The sequence below is a fragment of the Archocentrus centrarchus genome, chromosome 3 (assembly GCF_007364275.1).
Source record: "Archocentrus centrarchus isolate MPI-CPG fArcCen1 chromosome 3, fArcCen1, whole genome shotgun sequence".
NCBI classification, from domain to species: Eukaryota; Metazoa; Chordata; class Actinopteri; order Cichliformes; family Cichlidae; genus Archocentrus; species Archocentrus centrarchus.
Window position 1 is genome coordinate 34523023 of NC_044348.1, and position 21763 is coordinate 34544785.

The 21763-nt window shown below is 43.0% G+C and overlaps 1 protein-coding gene across 1 annotated transcript in view; it reads left to right on the plus strand.

Annotated features, from left to right (window-relative positions):
• The window catches only part of LOC115778226 (neural-cadherin-like), a 319537-nt gene that overhangs the window by 97078 nt on the left and 200696 nt on the right, over window positions 1-21763 (plus strand). Inside the window, 3 exon segments of the mRNA XM_030726290.1 lie at window positions 526-730; window positions 8129-8240; window positions 15795-16044. Coding sequence (XP_030582150.1) covers window positions 526-730; window positions 8129-8240; window positions 15795-16044 — 567 coding nt within the window.

A 21763-nucleotide genomic window follows, 5' to 3' on the forward strand; every position in this document is an offset into this window, starting at 1 on the left:
CCTGCAGTTCTTTAAATGTTGTTCTGGGTTATTTATGAGCTCCTGGATGAATCATCGATGTGCTCTTGAAATAATTTAGGTACGCTGGTTGCTCCTGGTTTAACAAGGGGGGCGAATACTGTTTCACACAGGGCCGGGCAGGTTTGGATGGCGTTTTTCCCTTAAGAAACTGAAATCATCATTTAAAAACTGTATTTTGCATTTCCTCAGGTTGGCTTTGAATAATATTAAAATTTCTTTGATGATCTGAACATGCACGTGTGAAAAGATGCAACAAAATAAGAATAAAGGGGCAAATATTTATTCACAAAACTGTAGATCAGGTCAACATGTTACGGATGTACCTCCTCTCCTCGTACCCGTCTTAGTGTTCTTAGGAAAAAGGCTGCCTTATCTATGGAAAACTATTCATCACAAATAAAAAATATATTTTGTATACATTATGTTATACTGCTTATCTACTCAATCATTTTGCAGGTTTTGCACATTCAGTCAGCTGTGTTCTTTTTCTCCGTGTCTTTTCAGCTTCTTGGTCACACCCGCTGTGTCCTTCCAGAAGAAACCAATCAGCTACAGTCTGCTTATCAATCCCAGCAGTCTCTTCTCCATCTCAGCAGAGACTGGTGAAATCAGCCTGACCCGGCCTATTGACTTCGAGAGCGACCAACATCGCTACTTGCTATTGGTGCGAGCCAGCGAGGGGATGGAGAGCATGAGCAGTGCAGCCTAGGTTTGTGTGTGGATATTTATATCTCTGTGTGTGTGTGTGTGTGTGTGTGTGTGTGTGTGTGTGTGTGTGTGTGTGTGTGTGTGTGTGTGTGTGTGTGTGTGTGTGTAAGCATAAATGTCTTGTTGGTTTTTGGAACTCAAAAGATTTTTGGCGTTATCTTTCCAGTCTTACAAAGTCTGTTCATAATACTGCAATCAATATTTTATATGTTTTTAAATGAAAAATCTACTACAAAAAGAGTAATGTAATATCAATTGTTATTCACACAGTGTGGTTGTCTTAGATCTGCTATATTTTCAAGCTACAGCCACCAGAATTATGCACCCTGAGCACTGATTGTTTGTGATATAGCAGCTGAATAGTGGTGACTGCTTTGTGGTATATTTTGCAGACAATAAAAATAATCACACGTGTTCATAAGATGCAGCTCTTGAGCTGAAACTCTTGATTCATGCTGTCAAAATGCGGTTGGATTTATTGATTCCCAGTAGCTTCATAGGTGGTAATTGTTGTGAATGCTCCCTTTGAAATAATAGTGTGCTCCGGGGCCTTATCTACAGAAAACTAATGAAAGGTGTAGCACTACACCACCAGTGATGCAGATGATATACCAGACTGTGTCATGAAAAGCTGATCTGGAAAGTGAAGCTCAAGAATCAAGAATGCCTTTATTAGTCCCACAAATGGGGAAATTGCAGTTAACAGAACATCCATCCAAAACAAAAACATAACACAGACAGGGGGGGACAGATGTCTGAGGTCATGCAACCGTTTCACAACGGCGCTACCTTTAGCAGAGAGACAGAAAGAGATACATTGGGATAGTTAGGTTCAAAAAAATCATCTCATACTGTGTTCATAAAGAACACCTTACGAGGTTCCAAAAAACACCTCAGCAAAAAGCATATTGCACATATAAAGCCGGGATAGCAGTATGGTGGGTAGGGTCAGGGTCAGGAGGGGACGCAGACGGAGACGAGAGGGTGGGGGCATTGTGGAGCCCAGATGCCAGCTCTCAGGCAAACAGTTTGCTGATAGTGATGGAAGTTCATCAGCAGCCTTGGTACACCAGATCCAGCTTCACAAATCACAGAGAGGGCTGAGGGGGATAGCGGCCTTCACACATAGTTCTGGAGAGATATGATTGCCAGCCAAGGCCGGCTAGGGAGCCGAATTCTGATAATGCAGGTGTTGTTTTGGAACAGGCTGCTTGTTTTTTCAACAGCCTTCAGTCTCACTGGGAAACCATTCAATAAATCCAATAATCCAAATTCATTAGTTACCGTCCTCACTGAGCAGAACCGTACCTTATCTCCAGATCGAACCCCTCTCACCTGCTACTCCCCAAGTCTACGGCTCAGGTTCATCAGGCTTTGAGTCTGAGTCTGTACCATTCTGGTCAGCCCATCCACCTGGGTCGGCAGCCTCTGCAGATGTCGAACTGCCGTCCAGGTTTTCTTGATTTCACGGTAAATCAGGTATCCTCCAAGCCCAAACAGAAAAGATACCGCTACCAGATAGCCAAATATGTAAGCGTCTTCCACGTCTTCCACCTCTAGGGCCGAGAAGCACACAGGTCTCCACGAGCTCCAAGAGTCGATGACGTATCCAACCGGGTCTGTTCCACTCGGACACGCAGGCTCCCCTTTCCCAGATCTCATAGTGGAAAAAATTCGATCCATGGTCTTGAAGGCCCAGTTTGCCAAATCCATATTGCTCTCAATCTTATTCTTATTCGAACAGTGTGCAAGAGACGCTCTCACAGCAAGCAGCAAGCAGGAAAGATAGGGAGGGCAGGGAGAGAGATAGAATGCGACCATCCCCGTCAGAGGCTGGAGCAAGAAAAGAGCTTTGGATTTATCAGTCGATGTATGTTCTAACCTGTGCCTGCTGTATGGTTATTAGTTCTGGGTAATGACCAGAAGAATAAGGTTGAGGATACAAGCGGCAGTTGGGCGGCTGGGCTCAGCCTTAGTGAAGGTGAAGGCTCAAACATCCAGAGGGAGCTCAGAAAAGAGCCGATATCCCTTCATGTCAATGGGAGCCAGCTGAGGTAGTTGGGGCGTCTGGTCAGGATGCCTCCTGGGTGCCTCCCTTTGGAGGTTTTTTGGGAAAGCTGAACTGGATGGAGACCTCATCTAGTCTAGGATCACCTAGGGGATTCCCCAGGAAGAACTCCAAATAGTAGCTGGGAAGAAGTATGTCTGCAATACCCTGTTTTAGCCTGCAGCCACCGTGACTGTGGGGATGAACGGATGGATGGATCTTTTCAGGATTGTTGCTGAAAACCCTCCACCTGAATTTAATAAAAAGGCATCTTCACCTTGACAGTTTTTGTGAACATTGTTTCCAGTTAAACCCAAATAGACAAATATATCTGGCTACAATGACTGCTTTGGGATTTCCTCACATTGTCAGTAAGTGAGACAGAACAGTGGCTGGCTGCTGCAGGTGCTGATGCATCTGGTCTGGTTTCTATCATTACTCTGGCCTCGGGCTAAAAGATGTCCTGCTGAACCAATCTGTCCTCAACTGCTCCACTTTGGACCTCTTTGGCCTCCAGAGCAACAAAAGCCTGTGTGGAGAAGGAGGGAGGGAAGAAAAGTGGGTGAATGAGAAGAGGATTTTTGGATTTAGTGGCAAGAAGAAAAATGCTGTTGAAAAGAAAAAAAGGAAGAAGATGTCAGGTAGTTTTTGTACCGTACCACAGCCTCCCTACCTCCACGCCTGCCCGAGAGCTATCCTCGTGTTCAGTTTGATCAGCACTCAAAAGCCTTTACCTTCTAGAAACCGCAACCCCGGCCTCAACAGCCGCCTCTCTGTGGGTGCAGTTTAACACAACCAGACACAAAGTGTGCTGTGTGTGATAAATAGCGAACATAATGCCCGTGATGTGCCTATATTTGATTTAATTTCTGTTTGAAGACAGTTTATCTTGTTGTCTGGCACTAGAAGTTAGTAATATGTCTCAGAGCATACCTTTGGATACGGTGCTTTAGCAGAAAAATTGTTGGTGCTGCTCTGAATGTTGCCTCATACATTTTTGTCTGAAATGTTTTATGAGATGGTGATCAGTAAAAGGGTTTTCCTGCCCGGTACTGAGTGCTTAGCGGTCTGTATCAACAGTGGGAAACTGGTGTTGTGTAGGCTAATCTTGTTGACAGTGTAAACCTTTTACAGATGCTCTGCGCTTTATATGATCTATAATTCATCTGTACTTACCTCCTGAACAGAATTACATTATCAGTCTTTACATCACGGTTGGATAATGGAGGGGAAATGATCCTGCACAGCACCTCAGGATGTTTTTTTTTTACCTATTTATTATAAACAGACAACAGGGCTCCAAATCACATTGAAGTGGACCTTCAATGTGCATCGTGCTGTGACATTACTGAGAGCAGCGCTGATTGATGGTAGTTTAAACATGAATGTTTTAGCACAGCAGTTGTTCGGAGGTTTGATTCCAGTTAGAATTGAAATGCTCTTTAAAAGCATGATGATGGTGGAGAGGAAATGAATTAAAACATCTCAGTTTGAGATTAAAACACAGAAAGTAGTCTTGAAGGCCACGATGTGAATGTATTTTAGCTTCTGTTGTGGAGAATCGGAGAGGATCTGGGAATTCTTAGAAGAATTTTTTTGCTGTTGGACAAATCTGGACATTTTTATATTCAGTGTTTGCGCCCGGTGACGTACCAGCCTGAAGGTAACCTGATCTTTTTTTCTGCGTGCTTTTTAGAAAGAAACCACATCTATTACATTATCTAATGTGTCGTTATTGCCTGTTGTTCCTGTTATCTACTTTTACACACACAAAGCCCGCCTGAAAAACTACAGAGGAGTCAAAAAGGGGAGACAAAGAACCACAAAATTTGTTCTGTTTTACCTGTCGTCCATCTCCACCAATTCATTCAGGACAAATCATTCAGTGAATGAGGTCAGCTGTCACTTGCTGTAGCCATATATTTAATATACACATGCAGCCCTGCTGTTGTGGCGGGTGCCGCCTCGCGGTTAGCAGCAGATCAGGCTGGACGCTCCTACATTATTCATTAAATTGTGGTCGACAGCTTTTGGATCCGGAGACTCGGTTCATCTGTGCGGACCCTGGCGGAGGTACGCCGGCCGTGTTCAGCTTCTTTAGCCTTGTTTTCATCTTGTAAAATGAAGCATGCTGAAATTAGCCATCATCAGCCCCTTTTTATATTTACCTGTAAATGAACTGTCGCTGAATTATTTTGATACTGAAGAAATACAAACAAATAAAATCGTGCAAAAGTTATTTGGTGATCGCGACTGTTCGTTACAGTTGTTTATGATCTCAGTGGATGGTTTAAGTGCTCAGAAAATGAGGTCAGAGGTGTTCTCAGTGGGGGGGGGGGGGGGGGGGGGGGGGGGGGGGGGGGGGGGGGGGGCTGACTATTAACACAGACGTTAAGTCATCTGATGCTGCACGTGTTTGTGTTAAAATGCGGTATATTGTATCGTATTCATGTGCTCATTTATGTATGTAAGTGCTGCACTAGAGAGGAATGTAGTGTTGCCACTGAATGTGTGTCTGGGTGTGATACCACAGTGACTCCCCCCAGACTGGCAAACATGCAGCAGTCAGCATCTTCAAAGGGTGCACTGGTGTGGAAAGGAGAAGAGAAACACAGCGAAAATGGCAAAGGGCAGACAAACGGATCCAGGGCGAGTTCAGCGTTTATGTTACAGGCTGCTAAATTTAACCGTCACTTTCTGTAACAGTGAAACATGCAATCAAAATATTTCTCTAACCTGCCGCTGTGCGTCTGTGTAGTTTATCATAGAGATGCAGAAACTAACCAGAGTTCACCATCACCATGTAAAATCTGTCACGGCCTCAGCGATAAACTGGATTCATCTGCAGCGTGTCAATTTTAGAGCTTCATAATACACTCTTGCTCTTTCTCCCTGCCATCTGCCTCAGGAAGGCCCATATTGGAGTTTGTATTAATTAAGACGTGCCCTCTCGAGATAAGCAACCAATCGAATGGCATACGGCAGCTTGTGACCGTGCCAAAATAAACATATTCTGATGGCATTTTGATTGTAAGCCTTCTGTTTGATTGTAGACGAGTGTGAAGCTGTCCTGAGACTGGAGACATGTGCTGTGTTTGCAAGAATAGTGACGGGCAACTCAGCTGCTTCTCCACAGAAAGGCATCTGTTTGTCAAGAGTGCTCATTTTTCAAATTTCTGTCTCTGTAACAGTTTCTTAGCAGCGGGTTTAAAAAAAAAAAAATCACATAATTATTTGTTTTCCTTGGAGGACTGAGAAATAATGCGAGCCCTTTGCTCTCCTTTTCCACTTCTGATTTTATTCAACTTCTCAGAAATCTGCCGCCCTCTGTCAAAACAGGAAACAGACGTGGTGTATTTGTGTGCACTGGAGTCACTGAGCATGACTTTAATTTGCAGGTAGTTTCCAAGTTTCTCCCTCCAGGAGTGATAGCTCATCGGCACCATTAGTTACCTAACCAGCCTGAGACCTGCCTGCAGCTTCCCGAGTGTGTGCCCGTGTGCACGTTCCCGTGTGCGTGCGTTTGAGCCCATCTTGCTTTATTACGGCTGACTTCCCCTCTCTTCTCATTCAATCTTGCTTTTCCTCAGACTTGAACACACACATACTGTACCCTCATATATCCTGCCCTCCTATCACCATTTCCTGTCAGGCCGGCGCACAGATTTGCTCATTATGGCACGCACATGCAGACACGCACGCATGGAAAGACAAAAAAAAGGAGTTGACAGTCAGTTGTTGGCAAACGAACATAAATCACCTGAGGGAGGTGACATGGGCCGATTTTATTTGGTTGTTCGCGGCTGATCTTTGCCGAAGGATTAACTGATATTACAGAATTTCATCTTACCTACCAGGACTTAATACCAGCGGTATTTACAAAGCGCTCACTGTGTGTATGTGATCGTGTCTGTGAGGTTTGTGTGCATACATGCGGCTTTGTTTGAGGAAAAAAAAAATCATAATTGGGGCTGAGGGTCAGAGGCTTGCCTGCCAGGCCATTTCTATTTATTGCTCTCGAACACTTGAAGCAGGCAGTCAACATCTGGTAGAAGATGCTTTGTTTGCCTTTAAGTCCCAGATGAACTGAGCAGTGTTACAGTGTCTTAGCGAGACAAACGCCTTCATGCTCACACTAAACAAATTCACGCTTGCACACAACTCATTTGTTAGTTCAGGGACTGTAAGAAACTGCACAGGATTCTGTTGTTGGTGACCTACAGGAGGGACCACAGCAGCTCTGTAGCAGCTCCCTGTGGGGTAAATAAACTGCAGGGATCGGGGTCAGGGCTTGGCTTCGGAGAAGGTTGAGATGAAGCTTCCTTTTGGTTGGAGTTGGGGTTAATTTGGGTTACTCACACATGAAAATGACTCCGTATGCAAAGAAAACCAATTTTGGACTGTGCCTGAAGTAGTAATCCCAGATTTAACATTTTCATGACACCGTGACTTTAAATCTGCAGCGTTTCTACTTCTGATTGGCTGAGCAGCTCTTGCACATTCATACACAGAAGCAGTGCGAGATTAGAAATATAAACGCTTTGTTGTTTCATTCTTTTGTATTTCCATAATTTATTTTTTTACTAGAATGCTTAAAATAAATTTGAACATAAACAAGAAGTGTTCAAACCTCCTGCGGGGCACCAACTCAATCTGTTGACCTTGAAGGAGAGGTCAGAGGTCAAATGTAACATGATGTTTCAAATCTTTAAATGATACATCCTACATGTTGACGATACACACCACACTTGTAGGAATCATAGTTTCTAAGTTCTGAGGATTTTTGTCAGTTTTTTGTTGACCATAAATCACGAAGCTGACCTCGAGGACTTTGGTGGATGTGCGGCCGATTTGAAAGGATCGTTAACGTGACCCCGCCCTACACCCGCACAGAGTTTTATCAGAATTCATTCAAAACCATTGGAGCTATCGTGTTTACAGACAGAAACAGGACCTAACACAGACATAGTAACATGAAATAAATGAATGACTGCAGACTTGTGGTGGGCTACCTTTGGCCTGTCAGAGTCTGTGTGTTTTCCCTGTCTGTACACTAGTATCAGATGCCACCATGCTGCTGCCTGCTCGGGGTGGAAGGCATCCCCCTGTTTTTGTTGGTCGGCAAAGAGCTTAAAGGTGCATTAGCACTGCTTTGTGTCACATAGGACCCATCCTGTGTCACAGCAAGGGACATTACTTACTTTAAAACAAGAAATAAACTCCTTGATTTCTTTAAAATGTCTTTGAATATTCAGAATTTAATTAATTTAATCCTGGCGCCTTGTCTTTCTTTTCTTTTTCTTCCCCCTTTTCTTTCCATCCTCCTCTTTTCCCTCATCATTTCCCTCCCAGGTACGAGTGGTTATTACCGATGAAAACGACTGTGTTCCCGAGTTCCTTCAGTCGATTTACAGCAAGGACGGTGTACCAGAGACGGTTACAACTGCAACTTCCCTGCTGCAAGGTACGACATCAGGACACATCTCAGAATGCCTGTTTTGTGTACCATTCATCACCCACCAGCATCACTGAGTGCATCCTTTATTTTTAGAGTTACAGCAGCAGACTGCCATGCAGCGGAAATTTGACTTTAGTTTCTACACATCAAAGTTGCACTAAAGGAAGTTTTGTCTTATTTCATTATTCGTCCTCACTGATTAAAAGCTCCCGTGTAATTTTGGATGCATAAATCACTATGTTATTAATTAAGAGATCCTGCAGTGGTGCTGGTGTGTTTTCACACTGGGCTGAATGTGATATCACCCATCTCTGAATTACAAGGACCTTTATTTATGTCCTGTGCCCATATTTGGTGGCTTTTAAAAGAAAAAAAATCCATAATCAGAAACGGTCCACGTTCTACCTCTGGTGTTCCCAGTTAAAGTTAAGCCAGGTGCAGCTCAGTGGGAGCTGTGATATGCAAATGTTTGAGAAGCTCTGCTGTAGCAGCTTTCAGAACAAAATCAGAGTGCCGAGCTTCTTTAACATTCATGCGTTCTGACTGGTCAGGAAACAGAGTAGGTACTTGTCAGCACCGGCATCAGCGGTGCTTTCATTGGTGCAGCTGCTGTAGCCTCTCTGTTCCTGCAACAACCCAAAGGGAACGCTTATGTTTTGTCTAATGTGAAGAAATGGTGATGCCAACTGTTGTGGGTTTGTCACAGTGACACTTAACACTCTTTTTTTAGGCGCACACAGTCTGCCAACACAACTGACAGCGAGGATTTCGCTTCTTTGCCTCTGCTCCCAGAGCCTGTTACTGTTTGACCAGGGAGACTTTAAAGAGCCCAAGAATGGAAATGCAGGACATTTGAAATGTGTACAGTAGTGCCAGGAACTTGAATGTATGGAAATAAAATGAGTAATGAGTGCAGGTACACCTTATTGGAAATGCACATTAGCTTTGAATGCAGGCAGGAAGTGTTTGCATTAAATATTCAGGTAAAAAAAAAGAAAAAAGCCTCATTTTTTATACTTGTGCATTGATTTTGCCCATGTGTATTATCATTGCCGTCTTCCTCACCAGAATGATTATCACCATTGCTCAAATAAGTAATCTGATATTTGGAATACCTGGATACATCCACCCTGTGCATGTTTTTTTCTAAAATAAGTAAAATTAAAGCAGCTGAGACCTGTAAACTGATGAGACCTGTAAACTGATGAGACCTGTAAACTGATGGCAGATTGTGAGAACACTTGTTTTCAGGTGGAATTAAACAGCAAAAATCTATTTTGTTTGCATGAACACAACACCAAACAAACACCAGCATGAACACCAGCTCAGGGCAGCACGGTGGCGCAGTGGTTAGCACTGCTGCCTCACATATAGAATACCATCTGGAAGGCCTGGGTTTGATTCCACCTTGGCCCAGGCCTCTCCCTCTCTCTGTGTGGAGTTTGCATGTTCTCCCCGTGCTTGCGTGGGTTTCCTCCGGGTACTCCGGTTTCCTCCCAGATTCCAAAGACATGCACTTACTGGGGTTAGGTTAATTGGCTACTCTAAATTGCCCATAGGTGTGAAAGTGAGTGTGAAAGGTTGTTCGTCTTTCTGTGTTAGCCCTGTGACAGGCTGGCGACCTGTTCAGGGTGTACCCTGCCTCTCGCCCTGTGACAGGCTGGGATAGGCTCCAGCCCCCCCCCCCCCCCCCCCCCCCCCCCCCCCCCCCCCCCCCCCCCCCCCCCGCGACCCTGAACAGGATAAGTGGAAGCGAATGGATGGATGGATGGATGGATGGATGAACACCAGCTCAGATTAAATGATGTGTAAGACATGTAAAAAAAGTTTTACTTTGCTTGAAATGTTGCTTGTATGCTTCCCTTTACCACTTTATCCTGGAGACAATCATCTGAATTTCTTGTAGAATATTCAGCACATTTAAGTGATTATATAAAAGTGAGAGTAAAAGCCGGTGTTACATGTAACTAAAGGAATAATGCAACTTTACCGACTTGAATCTGTTTTTCCAGCTTACACGCCGTGATGCTGTGATGCTGTGATGCCATGATGCCGTGATGCTGTGATGCTGTGATGCAATGTCAGGCTTAGCTGGAGTTTGGTGAGAAAGTAGATCAAAGAGGAGAAAATGTAACTTTGGACAGAAATTACGAACCCATGTTTGATGCTCTTGTTTTCAAGTTTGCAGCCGTGGCTTCAGACTTTTTTCCTCCCTGAGCTTCTTCAGGAGCAGTTCTCATTTGGCTGGAGCACCCTTTAAAGGGACAGTTCGCACAGTTTTTCTGGTCTCCGACAGATAACCAGGCCATCCTGTTCCGTTTGTTGGTCATTGTTTATGAATGTAAATAACATTTAAAAAGTGAATTAAAAGTTGAATCATTGGTAAACATGATTTTTGGCAAATGCAGTCCTAATGTTGCTCTTTGTATGGATTTATTTACCTGCATGGACCCAAAGTGAGATGTATGCATGTATATATTCATGTCCATATCTGCATATAAAGATTACACTGATATGAACTTTTTGATACCTTGAATTACTGTAATGCAGCACTGTGCTAAAGTCTTGAGTCACCCCTCACCTCATTATATTTTGATAGAAAATGGGAAATAGGTGCACACATAAATTTAAATACAGCACAGAAGGCAAAAACAGAGTTTGTACAATGCTGACAGGTCTGGAAGTCCATATTTGGTGTGACCTCCTTTAGTCTTCAGCACAGCCTGAACTCTGAGGCATTTCTGTCATTTCTTTAAGTCTTCAGGAAAAGTTCTCCAGGCTTCCTGAAGGACATCCAAAGCTCTTCTTTGGATGTTTCTGCTTTGGTTCTCTGTCAGGATGGTCCCACACTGCTTCAGTGATGTTGGGGCTCCGGGGAGGCCGATCCGTGACTGATAGTGTTCACCTGTGTGTTTGTCTGTCCAGGTTTGCTTTTACTGCAGTGTTTGGGATCATTGTCATGCTGATGAAACTGAATGGTGGATCAAAAATGTGGTCCGATGTTTCAGTGACACTCACTGCTGGCCTCCTCTGTACATACTGATGATGATTTTTTCACATTTGGGTTCATCACTCCATCAGTCCAGTTCTTTTATAATTTGGCAGCCTCTCCCTGTTTCACCTCCTTAAGAATCTCAGCTCTCAGGTGCTGTCAGCTCTTTGCTCCATTTTTTTTCCTATTTCTTGAGGCGATGACATTCGTGCTGCTCATCTGCTGTAGATAGTTTTTAAAGGCCCGACTCTGATCTTTTAAGGACACACAGCATACCACAGGTTTTCAGCTAATAGCTCTTTGAATTAGCTCTGGAGTCACCGTGTTGGTGCAAAAGTACTATTTAAAGTTTTATACTATTTTATCAAACTGGTTTATCGCTTGATTTCGGTGCCTCTACTGATTCACAGGTCAGCGTTGATTTGATCTCATTTGACTGTTCAGATTGATCTTAATTTGATTGATTGTTAAGATTGATCTTAACAAACCAAAAAACAACAACGTTCCTCTGAAAATGGCCAAAAGTACAAAAACTGGACTGAAAAAGCATTTAAAGGCAGCCACAGAAAGACTTTGTTGCTGCTCCTCGCCCTCATTACCAAGTATGCTTCATGACACACACACACACACACACACACACACACACACACACACACACGAGGGGCCTTTTTAAGGATCCATAATTGTGCTGAACAGGACAAAAATTTTAAAAACTTTGAAAGCCTTTCAGAGAGCCTGGAGAGCATTGCTCAATAATAATAATAATAATAATAATAAATATAAGAAATTAGGAATGGCTCAAGACGTTTGCACATTTTTTTCTCTTTTTTTTGCCGATATTGAATTTGACCAAGTGAGAGATGAGTGTTATTGCACTAAACCAGTCTGCAGCATGTTTGCTACATGATGAAAATATGCTGAATATAAATGAAGTGCAAAAAAAATTGCCAAATGAAACAATTATGAGAAAGCACTCAGCGGGTTTACTAAAAGTACACAGCGAGCAGCTGCGGGGCTCTACTACTGTACTAACTCACCTGCAGTTGTGCGTCATAAATCCACACAACACAAACTCAGATTTGATTTTCTGTTTTCTGCTCAGTGTAGGAGCGATTCAGCCCAGCAGAGCACTACATCAGTGGAGCTACGGTAACAAAGCTGTGAGCAGTAATTCAGATTTATTTACAGTAAAAGTCTGTAAGCGAACACCGAGAAAGTAAGCGAGTGAATGGGGGAGTGAGGTGCGCACTGTGGGAGACGCAGCAGGCCCTTAGCTCGGCACCATTAACAGGTGCACCAAGGGAGGCGAGAAGTTTCCCCCCGCTGTGCTGCTGTGTTCCCACCCATCTGCATGCCTGTTTGAGCACTTGTCAATATTTCAGTGGGCATGAAACCAAAAACAAACCCAAAACATTTGTCACCTTTCTGCAAGGAGATTCCAGTGATTTAAAAATGCCTCGTGATTATGATATAGCAAACCATACATGTAATCTGTGAAGTCTTTTCAGGTTTTTTCATTTTCAGATGATCCTAATGTGCTGGAATCACACGAGGCGTGCAGCTGGGAGTGAACAGAGCCTCGTTAACCCTCAACAATGCTGCCTGAAGATTACAAACACATGCTCTGATGTTGTCCTGAAGAATAGAAATCTGTACTTAGCAAATTAAATATCGACTCGTGTGTGACATGCGTTTGGATACTTTGTGCGATCGGTTTCCGGGTCGACGTTAGTGTTGCAGTTCGTTTTCAACCCATCATCACTGAATCAGAGGTCGTTCATCACAGAACAGCTGCACCTCATAAAAATGTCAGTCTGTGTGAGCAGGGCTGCAGTGCAGGGAAACACACACGATTCATTGTATCCAACCTGCACAGATTACACAAATGTGGATAACTTCAAAAACACTGCGATAAGGTGATACTCCCCTTGGTGTTGAACATCGGCGTCTTCCTGCTGTGAGATTAGTTGAAATAAATCCACAAACTTTGCTTAGTCAGCAGATTAATACCTTTAGTACTTTGATTTTAGCCATTATAGATTTGTAACATGCAAAAAATAACTAAAATGATTTTCAGTTGAACCAATAAAACGAAGCAGGCTGGTGTGAAAGAAGCTGCGCGGCTGATTTTGTTTCTAGTACTCTCCGTGTTAAATGGTACGTGAAATTAAATTTATTTTAACTTTTATGTATTTTTACATTTGTGGCTTCCTAACAAAGGAAAGAATTTTAATTTCTTTTCTTTTTTTTTAATTAAATGATTTTTAATTGATTTAGTGGTTTTTGAGGATAAAGACACACTGAAGGCCACAGTTTCAAATATTAGCCCGGCACTGTGAATATGTTAGATTAACTGAACTTTCATGAGAAATATCCGTGCTGAAATAATGACCAATCATGGAAATAAACAGTGACAAAGTTTCTGTACCTCTTTAATGAACCCTGGCACTTTGTTCTGTGGACATTTTGTTAATTGAACTCACTTCAAACTGTTAATTTGAAGCTGGTTAGAGTTCCCCGAGGCTTTATGGCAATAAAGAATTATAGTTTGTTAGTCGAGGCAAACAGTGGCATTGTTTTTATGTATGCTTGCATCTATTATTCATGTGTGTGTCTGTGCGTGCGCACACACGCACACTTCTGTATGCACCCATGAGCCAAATGCAATCTAAGGTGAATTGGGGAATTGAGCTTTTGATGGTGAATGTTCTTGTTAGTGTAAAATATGCTTATTCAAATCCCTGGTGGTCCTTTCAGTTTTAGCAAGGCAGTCAATTTGTGGGCAGGCGAGTCCTGGCTCCATGGATTCCCGATATGTGATGTGGAAGCAGAAATGTTGCAAAATGACAGTCCTCTCAATGCATGCTGTGCAAATAACACTTACCCCCCTCCCTCAGAGCTGTGGCAGTGGAAGCATCGCTTTGACCACATAGCATGAGATTTTATTTATATATATATATATATATATATATATATATATATATATATATATATATATATATATATATATATATACACACACACATATATATATAATAATATATAAATATTGTGCTGGTGTTTTAGATGAAATGAATTGGGATTTACAGTAATTAGAGAGCATATTTTGTGCATACTGTCCTTGATGGCATGAATCAGTATGCTATATTAGCAAAAGTTTCTTTGTTATTAATAATTTCTGCTTCCTTCAACAAAAAGTCATGAAAACACTTAAATGTAGTGATGCAGGATTGCTGGGAAGTATATCGAAGCCTGCAGAGTTACTCCTGCAGTAAGACTGAAGTGTTTGGGAAGGACTGCAGCTTTTATTTGTGTGTCCTCCTCTTACACTCTGTGGACAAAAGGAAAAGGTTTTAAATTTTGATGGACGGCACATTCAGAAAGTTTTTATGCTCTTTCAAGGTTTCCACATTTTGTTGTTTCACTCATTTAAAAAGTGAGTCAGTGATTTTTTTTTTTAGTCAAACTCGTCCCAGTGCTTTTCAACAAGTTCCAGTATTTTGTTAATGTATTAAAAACTAATATATATGTTTCTAACATCGCACCTGAGATCTCCTGCATCACCTTCTGTCAGACCTTGAGATACTTATACAGCTTGGAGTCCAGCTACATGTAATTGAAATGAATAAGCCTAGTGAAGAAAGTGTGATGGCGATGGTGTACGTCCACACAGCACTGTGTTTAAACACAAATCAGAGCATGGTAGCCTCAATTATTCACATGCAGAAAAAGTTTTGAACCACCAACAATTTTTTCACGTTAATCAGATCCAATCGAGGACGAGGCTCCGAGCTCAGGGATGTAACCGGGAACCCGGCGATGGCTTTGAATAACATTCAGAGTTCAAAAGGACAACTACAGTATCAGTGACCGGGCAGAAGCCAAAAGGAGCTCGGATAATTCTTAAACCACATGGAGCAGCATCCTCTTGTCTGAAGTGAAGAAAAACATCTTTTAATGCCAATTTTAAAGTCTTAAACAGAGAAAAACAGCCACAGAGTTTTAGTGTGACACCGAACGGGAGGCTCAAAAATAAAATGGAGCAATCCTGAGTGAAGCCTTTTCAAGGTCACAGAGTTAGATTCAATTTACCAAAACAGTGACCTGAAGCTTACCACCAGGAAACCACAGGAGCTTCAGGAACATGTTGTGAGGTTCCTGCAGTGACGCAGCCAGAGTCCTGAGCCCAGTAGTAACAGAATCAGTGGAGAGACCTGAAAATAGCTCAGCTACCCTCATAGGATCATATCCAAAAAGACTTTAAGGTGCTTTAACCAGGTGCTTGTGGTTAATGAGATTTTTCAGCCTTTTAAACACACTGTTTTTCTCATTTGGTTGTATTGTGTGTAAAGGGAGGAAAAAAGCAGAACAACTGAATCTCAAACATAAATGTGGATGTTTGAAGTATGTGTTATGTGCATATACTACAAGAAACGATTGAGAAAGCAAGAAAAACACCTTTGGCTTCCATCTTGCGGCTGTTACCATCCACAGCAGTGCTAAATCCAACCTTTGCTGCCTCTTTTTGTCTCTTCTGACCTCTTTTTTTTTTCTGTTCTCATCTTTAGTTTCAGCCAGTGACTGTGACTCAGAGGAGAATGCAGAGCTCACCTATTACACCCTAAGCCCAGACTTCACCATTTCCCCTCATGGAACAATCTTCCCCGCGGGACCTTTGGACTACGAGAGACCGAATCACCTGTACGAGTTTGTGGTCATGGCCATAGACAAGGGGGAGGTTCCTCGAACAGGCACGACGACGGTACGGATTAGGATGGCAAACGTCAACGATGAGGCGCCTGAGTTCTCCCAGCATATGTAAGTAAGAGATGTGCTTCTGAACTCCTGATTCTGTGCACGTGTTCGTTGTATAAGAGGTATAATGCAGAAAAAACACACACACGCGTTGTTAAGCTCTGTATTATTCTGCTGCTGACTCCTGCCTGCCAGTCAGGGTGAGACAGGAGAGGCTGACAGGTTCTGATGACAGCATGATGTTTGGTGCAGATACCGAAGGACCAACTTTGCTGTGTACTCATTTGTGCGTTGCCAAAGGCAAACAGTCTCCTGCAGTGTCTCTTGGTTAAGTTGTTGAGTGTAAGGATGATCCAACTTGGCTGCTGCACACATTTTAGGTGCAAACTGCCGTTCGCTCGTTTGAGGTGCTGCATGCAATTATAATTTCTGATGTAGTGTGAGCACAGAGTTTCTTGTTTTGTTCTGTTTTTCTGCAGCTTGTTTCATAGAAGATTTAAATTAGTGCTGAAATAAATAATCGAGCGCTCGATCGAAGGAAAGACGTTTGAGCTGCACCTTCCCTCGTTCCACCCTCTGAAATGTGCAGGTTTGCTAACTTTCCCACTTTATAAGTGAATAACTTCGGGCCTTTGAAACAAGCAGTTTCTAAACAATTAATCATTTAATTCAAGTTATAAAATATGAGGAGCAACTCTGTTAAATCTTTGGAGCTCCTGGGGCCGAGAGGAGAATATTGCAGTGTTGAGGTTGGCCTGTCTCTGTTTAATTAAATGCATGCATTCCTCTCTTCCTTCCTCCATGTTTGTTGCTTGAATTTTGAATCAGATTTTGCATTTCAGATTCATATGAAACGAACGTTTCAATCAGCACTGATGCACCAGATGGATGATCAGAGCGAGATGGGCTGCGTCCACGTCTTCCTCTTTGATGGTCGAGCTGCATTGATTCAGCTCCACAATTCCCTGCTGATTTCAAATTGATCTATATCTGTGGAAAAAATATCTCTCGCGCGCTCCTAAACGTGCTCATCTGAAGCCATCTGTGATCAGTGGTTTTATTTTAAATCTGTCACCGAGGTTTCTGTGCAGTTCATGGACACCAAAGTAAATAAGGCAACCAGAGCTAATTCACTTAGAACCTGAGAGAGGGAGAGCTTCCCAGTTCAGCATCACAGCTGCTGTTAACACCCCCACCCACACACACACACACACACACACACACACACACACACACCACACTCATGCTGCTGTGGTGTCTGCATCTTTTAATTGGTTGATTTTTCTGGCAGAGAGCTGGGCAGATTGGTGAGGCAGGGTCAATCAACCATGCCCACTAGCACCCTCAGGAGGTCCTGAGCCCTAACTCTGTGTGTGTGTGTGTGTGTGTGTGTGTGTGTGTGTGTGTGTGTGTGTGTGTGTGTGTGTGTGTGTGTGTGTGTGTGTGTGTGTGTGTGTGTGTGTGTGCATTCAGTAATTGAGAAGGTCCCAAGAAAGTGGGGTGTTGGTATGGACAGAGTGATGTGTCTATAAAGTGCATTCATGCGTTGTGCATCTGATATGCATGTGTTTATATTTGTTGTTTATAGAGGAAGGGGATTTGTGTGTGTGTGTGTGTGTGTTGGTTGTATTGGTTTTCTGTCAGCGACAGCAGAATAATCTGTCAGTTCTTCTTCTGTAACCCTGAACCTTCTGCCACAGCTGCCCTAAAAACAGCACTTGACAATCTATGATTCATCATTGAGGCACGAACGGAGCTCCGGAGTCCTCCATGCAGGCAAACACACATGTATACTTGTACAAATATACTTAAATGTGCACACATGATGACGTCTGTCATGTTTGATGGAACAAATACAGTAGGGATAGTTTGGGAGGATTACATTCCTGATAAAATTCATTACTGTCCCTCTGTTGTTGTGTGCATGCAGGGGGAAATGTGCGTGTGTGTGTGTGTTTTAGTTGGTGCATGTGCTGGATAGAGCGGAAAGAGGAGCAACAGAGAGAGGGGTCATTAAATATATTAATATATCATTATCCAGGCAGAAAATGTGGCCTATTTGTATTGATCCTTGGAGTCAAAAGTAAGCGATAATGAGCCACATTTCTACATGTTTTGCCAGTTCATACTGAATCTAGGTTTCAGTTCTAAAAACGTTATGGTCCTCCTGAAAACTGGTATTTATTTTTATTTTATAGTTACACATGGTGTTGATCTTTATTATCTTGCTAAAAAAAAAGAAAGTGATCCTGACCCTGGCCATATTCTGTATGTAAAAGTGTCTGTAACGCACTCAGTTTGAAGCCCTTGGTCTACTTTATTGACCATCTTTGGATGAGATGTTGGTGTGCCAAGTTATCAGCCACACACAAATAAAATATTAGAATTTCATTCAACAAATCACAGACTTTGTTGAAAGGCTGTCAGTACAGTTTACTGCTCAGTATTTTATTTAATTTGTCAAATAATGTCATTAAAAATACTCCCAATGATAGCGCGGTTTAGGTTCAGTTCAGTTCGACTTGAATTAGCACAGTTGATACCTAGCAGACAGCTTTTGGCAGTTACAGCTGCAGTCCAACAGGCTTAGACATGTTTAATTCTGCTGTAAGGTTTATCTAGTCTATTCTCTGGGTTGTCCAGTCTTGTTGATGATCTGGCTGAGGAGGTTCAGGCCTATGCGGGACTTGAGCATCTCCTTGATAAATCCCACACTTTTGATGGTGACTTGAGCAGTTAGCTTGAGTTCCTGATGAAGGCTCTGAGGGTCCTGTTGATCTTGTACAGTTCTAGACTTTCCAGGATCCATGTGTGCAGCATCGAGTCATAGGCTTTCTTGTAATCAATCCAGGCGGTGCACAGGTTGGTCAGTCGGGTCTTGCAGTCTTGAGTGACTGTTTTATCTACTAGTAGCTGGTGTTTAGCTCCCCTGGTATCTCTAACAATTCCTTTCTGGGCCCCGCTCATGTATTGAGCCACGTGGCTGCTCATCTTAGCTGCTATGATGCCTGACAGGAGTTTCCATGTCGTACTGAGGCAGGTTATTGTCTGGTAGTTGGATGGGACTGGTCCCTTCTGGGGGTCCTTGGGGATCAGAACTGTCCGGCCTTCAATCAGCCATTCTGGTGCACGTTATCCATTAGCAGCTGGTTCATTTGTGCTGCCAGGCACTCATGGAGTGCAGCTAACTTCTTTAGCCAGTGGTTGTGAATCATGTCAGGGCCTGGCGCTGTCCAATTCTTCATATCTGAGATTCTTTCCTGAATGTCTGCCACTGTGATGGTTACTGGATCCTGTTCAGGGAGGTTGCTGTGGTCTGCTCTTAGGCTCACTAGCCACTGAGCGTTGGTGTTATGTGTTGCATCCTTCTCCCATATTTTCTTCCAGTGTTCCATCTCCAGCCTTGGTGGGGGTGCTGTTCTCATATTGTTCCCCTGCCACTGAGAGTATACCTCAGATGGTTCAGTGGAGAACATCTGGTTTATTCCCCTGGCTTCAATCTCTCTGGTATACCTCTTCAGGTGGTTAGCCAAAGCTGTGAGTCATTGCTTGGCAGCCTCTAAGGCCTCAGGTATGGACAGCCTGTTGTATTTCTTAGACACTCCTGTCTTCATCACACCTTTCTGCAGCTCTGATAGCTGGCTAACTTCCCTTTGTGCTGCCTTTATCTCAGCCTCTAGTCTTCTTCTCCATGGAGGGTACTGCTCCTTGTTCATGTTACAGCCAAGTATCTCAAGGATCACTGTTGCTGTGTTCTCTTTCAGGTCAGCTGCTCTCACACTGCACATACAGTTCCTCTCAGGGCTCAAAGTGTCGGGATGATGATATCTGCACCCTTTTTTGCACCGTGTTAATTTTATTAGATGACAAGATAAACATCTAAGAAAAAGTTAATAAGAGAGAGAGAAAAAGTGTGTTATAACTGGTGTTTCTCCTTAATATGAAGTTATTGTAATGAGTAAAGTCAACAATGGTATAGTCCCAATTTATCTCCTTTTTAAAATGCATTTGGTGTTTTGTTTTGTTTTAATTTTTGTTATGATATATTGATGCGTCTCTCTGGTGCCATCTCTTCATAACTTCTGCTCAGGCGTCACCTGTTATTGTTCTGGGAGACTTCTCCCTCCAAATTAGATTTCTCTTATACAAACTTATTTCTCATTCCGCCTTTTGATTTCCCCCATTGAATCAGTAAGAGCGATGATGGTGTCTCCACAGAGCGAGAATAGTGCTTCCATGGAGTTGAGGTCATGTTGGATTTAAACCCGACATTCACTTTAGGTTACCACGAAGGTCAACATGCAGACATGTTGTTTTTTTGCTGTTCAATATGAATTCTGCATTTAAAGCAACAGCAGATGAATAAATCCTGACGTTTCTCTTATCTTCCTTTTTTTTTTTTTTGTTGCTTATTCACGTGGGGAAGAAAGGTGGGGTCAGTGATTTTTGAATGTGGTGTGGATGCTGGATTTTCCCACACAGCCGTCTGTAGGGTTTACAGAGGATGGTCTGCAAAGTGAGCAGCAGCTCTCTGGGTGAAAATGGCTTGTTGATGCCAGAGATCAGAGGAGAAGGGCCAGACTGCTTTGAGCTGACGGGATGGCAAAAGGCACTCAAATAACCACTCGTTATCACTGAGGGATGCAGAAGAGCATCTCTGAACACACAACACCTCAAACCTCGAAGCAGATGAGCTACAACAGGAGAAGACCACACCGGGCTCCACTCCTCTCAGCTGAGAATGGGAAACCGAGGCTTCAATTCGCACTGACTCCTCAAAATTGGACAATAGAAGGTCGAAAAAATGTCACCTGGTCTGATGAGTCTCGATTTCTGCTGCTACGTGTGGATGGTGGAGTCAGAATTTGGGGTAAACAACATGAAAGCATGGATCCATCCTGCCTTGCATCAAGGGTTCAGGCTCATGATGGTGGTGTAATGGTGACACTTAGTACCACAACCTACCTGAGGATTGCTTCTGGCCACGCCCCCTTTATGACCACAATGAGACCTGAATATACTATACCGGATACCAGAGCATGTAAACATCTGCTTCAGTTAGAACTACAACTGATCCATCAGCCCGACATCCATCACTGCTTTCACCTGGCGGGGCTCTGAGTGGGAATCAGGTTGTTTTGTTGCTGTCAGTTCTCAAGGCGTGAAAAACAGGATTCAGGTTTCAGCTCTGCTCGTTTTTGCAGTACGACAAACAAGCAGAGTGCTTATTAATACTGTTCTTAAGGACAGATTAGAGGGAATTTAGACAGTGAGCTAAATAAACACAGTGAGAAACAGTTGGATGAATCAACACACACACACACACACACACACACACACACACACACACACACACACACACACACACACACACACAGAGAGTCCATTATCCCCATGTTCCCCCTCCATTCTTCATCTATGCTTTATCTGGATAAACTAAAATACAATTCCATAATTAAATTCTCTAATTAATTTATACAACTGACATCAGGCGTCAGCCTAAGGGATGCATACTTTTCTCCCCAGATCGACACAATGAAAACAAACTGAACCAAAGTGTAAAACAAAAAGTTTAAAAACTAATTAGTGTGTCGGTGTGTGCGTGAGACTGTTCTCATTTAATTGAAATATTGATTGGGCCAAATTAGAGTTGTGGTAGAGTCCCAGCGTGATTGCAGAATGCATCTTATTGTTGTATGACTGCTTCACTGTGTTCCCTCTCAGTGACCTGTTCTCTCCTTGCTGTGCCCTGTAATTCACTCAGAGGCAGTTCTTCGTGCAG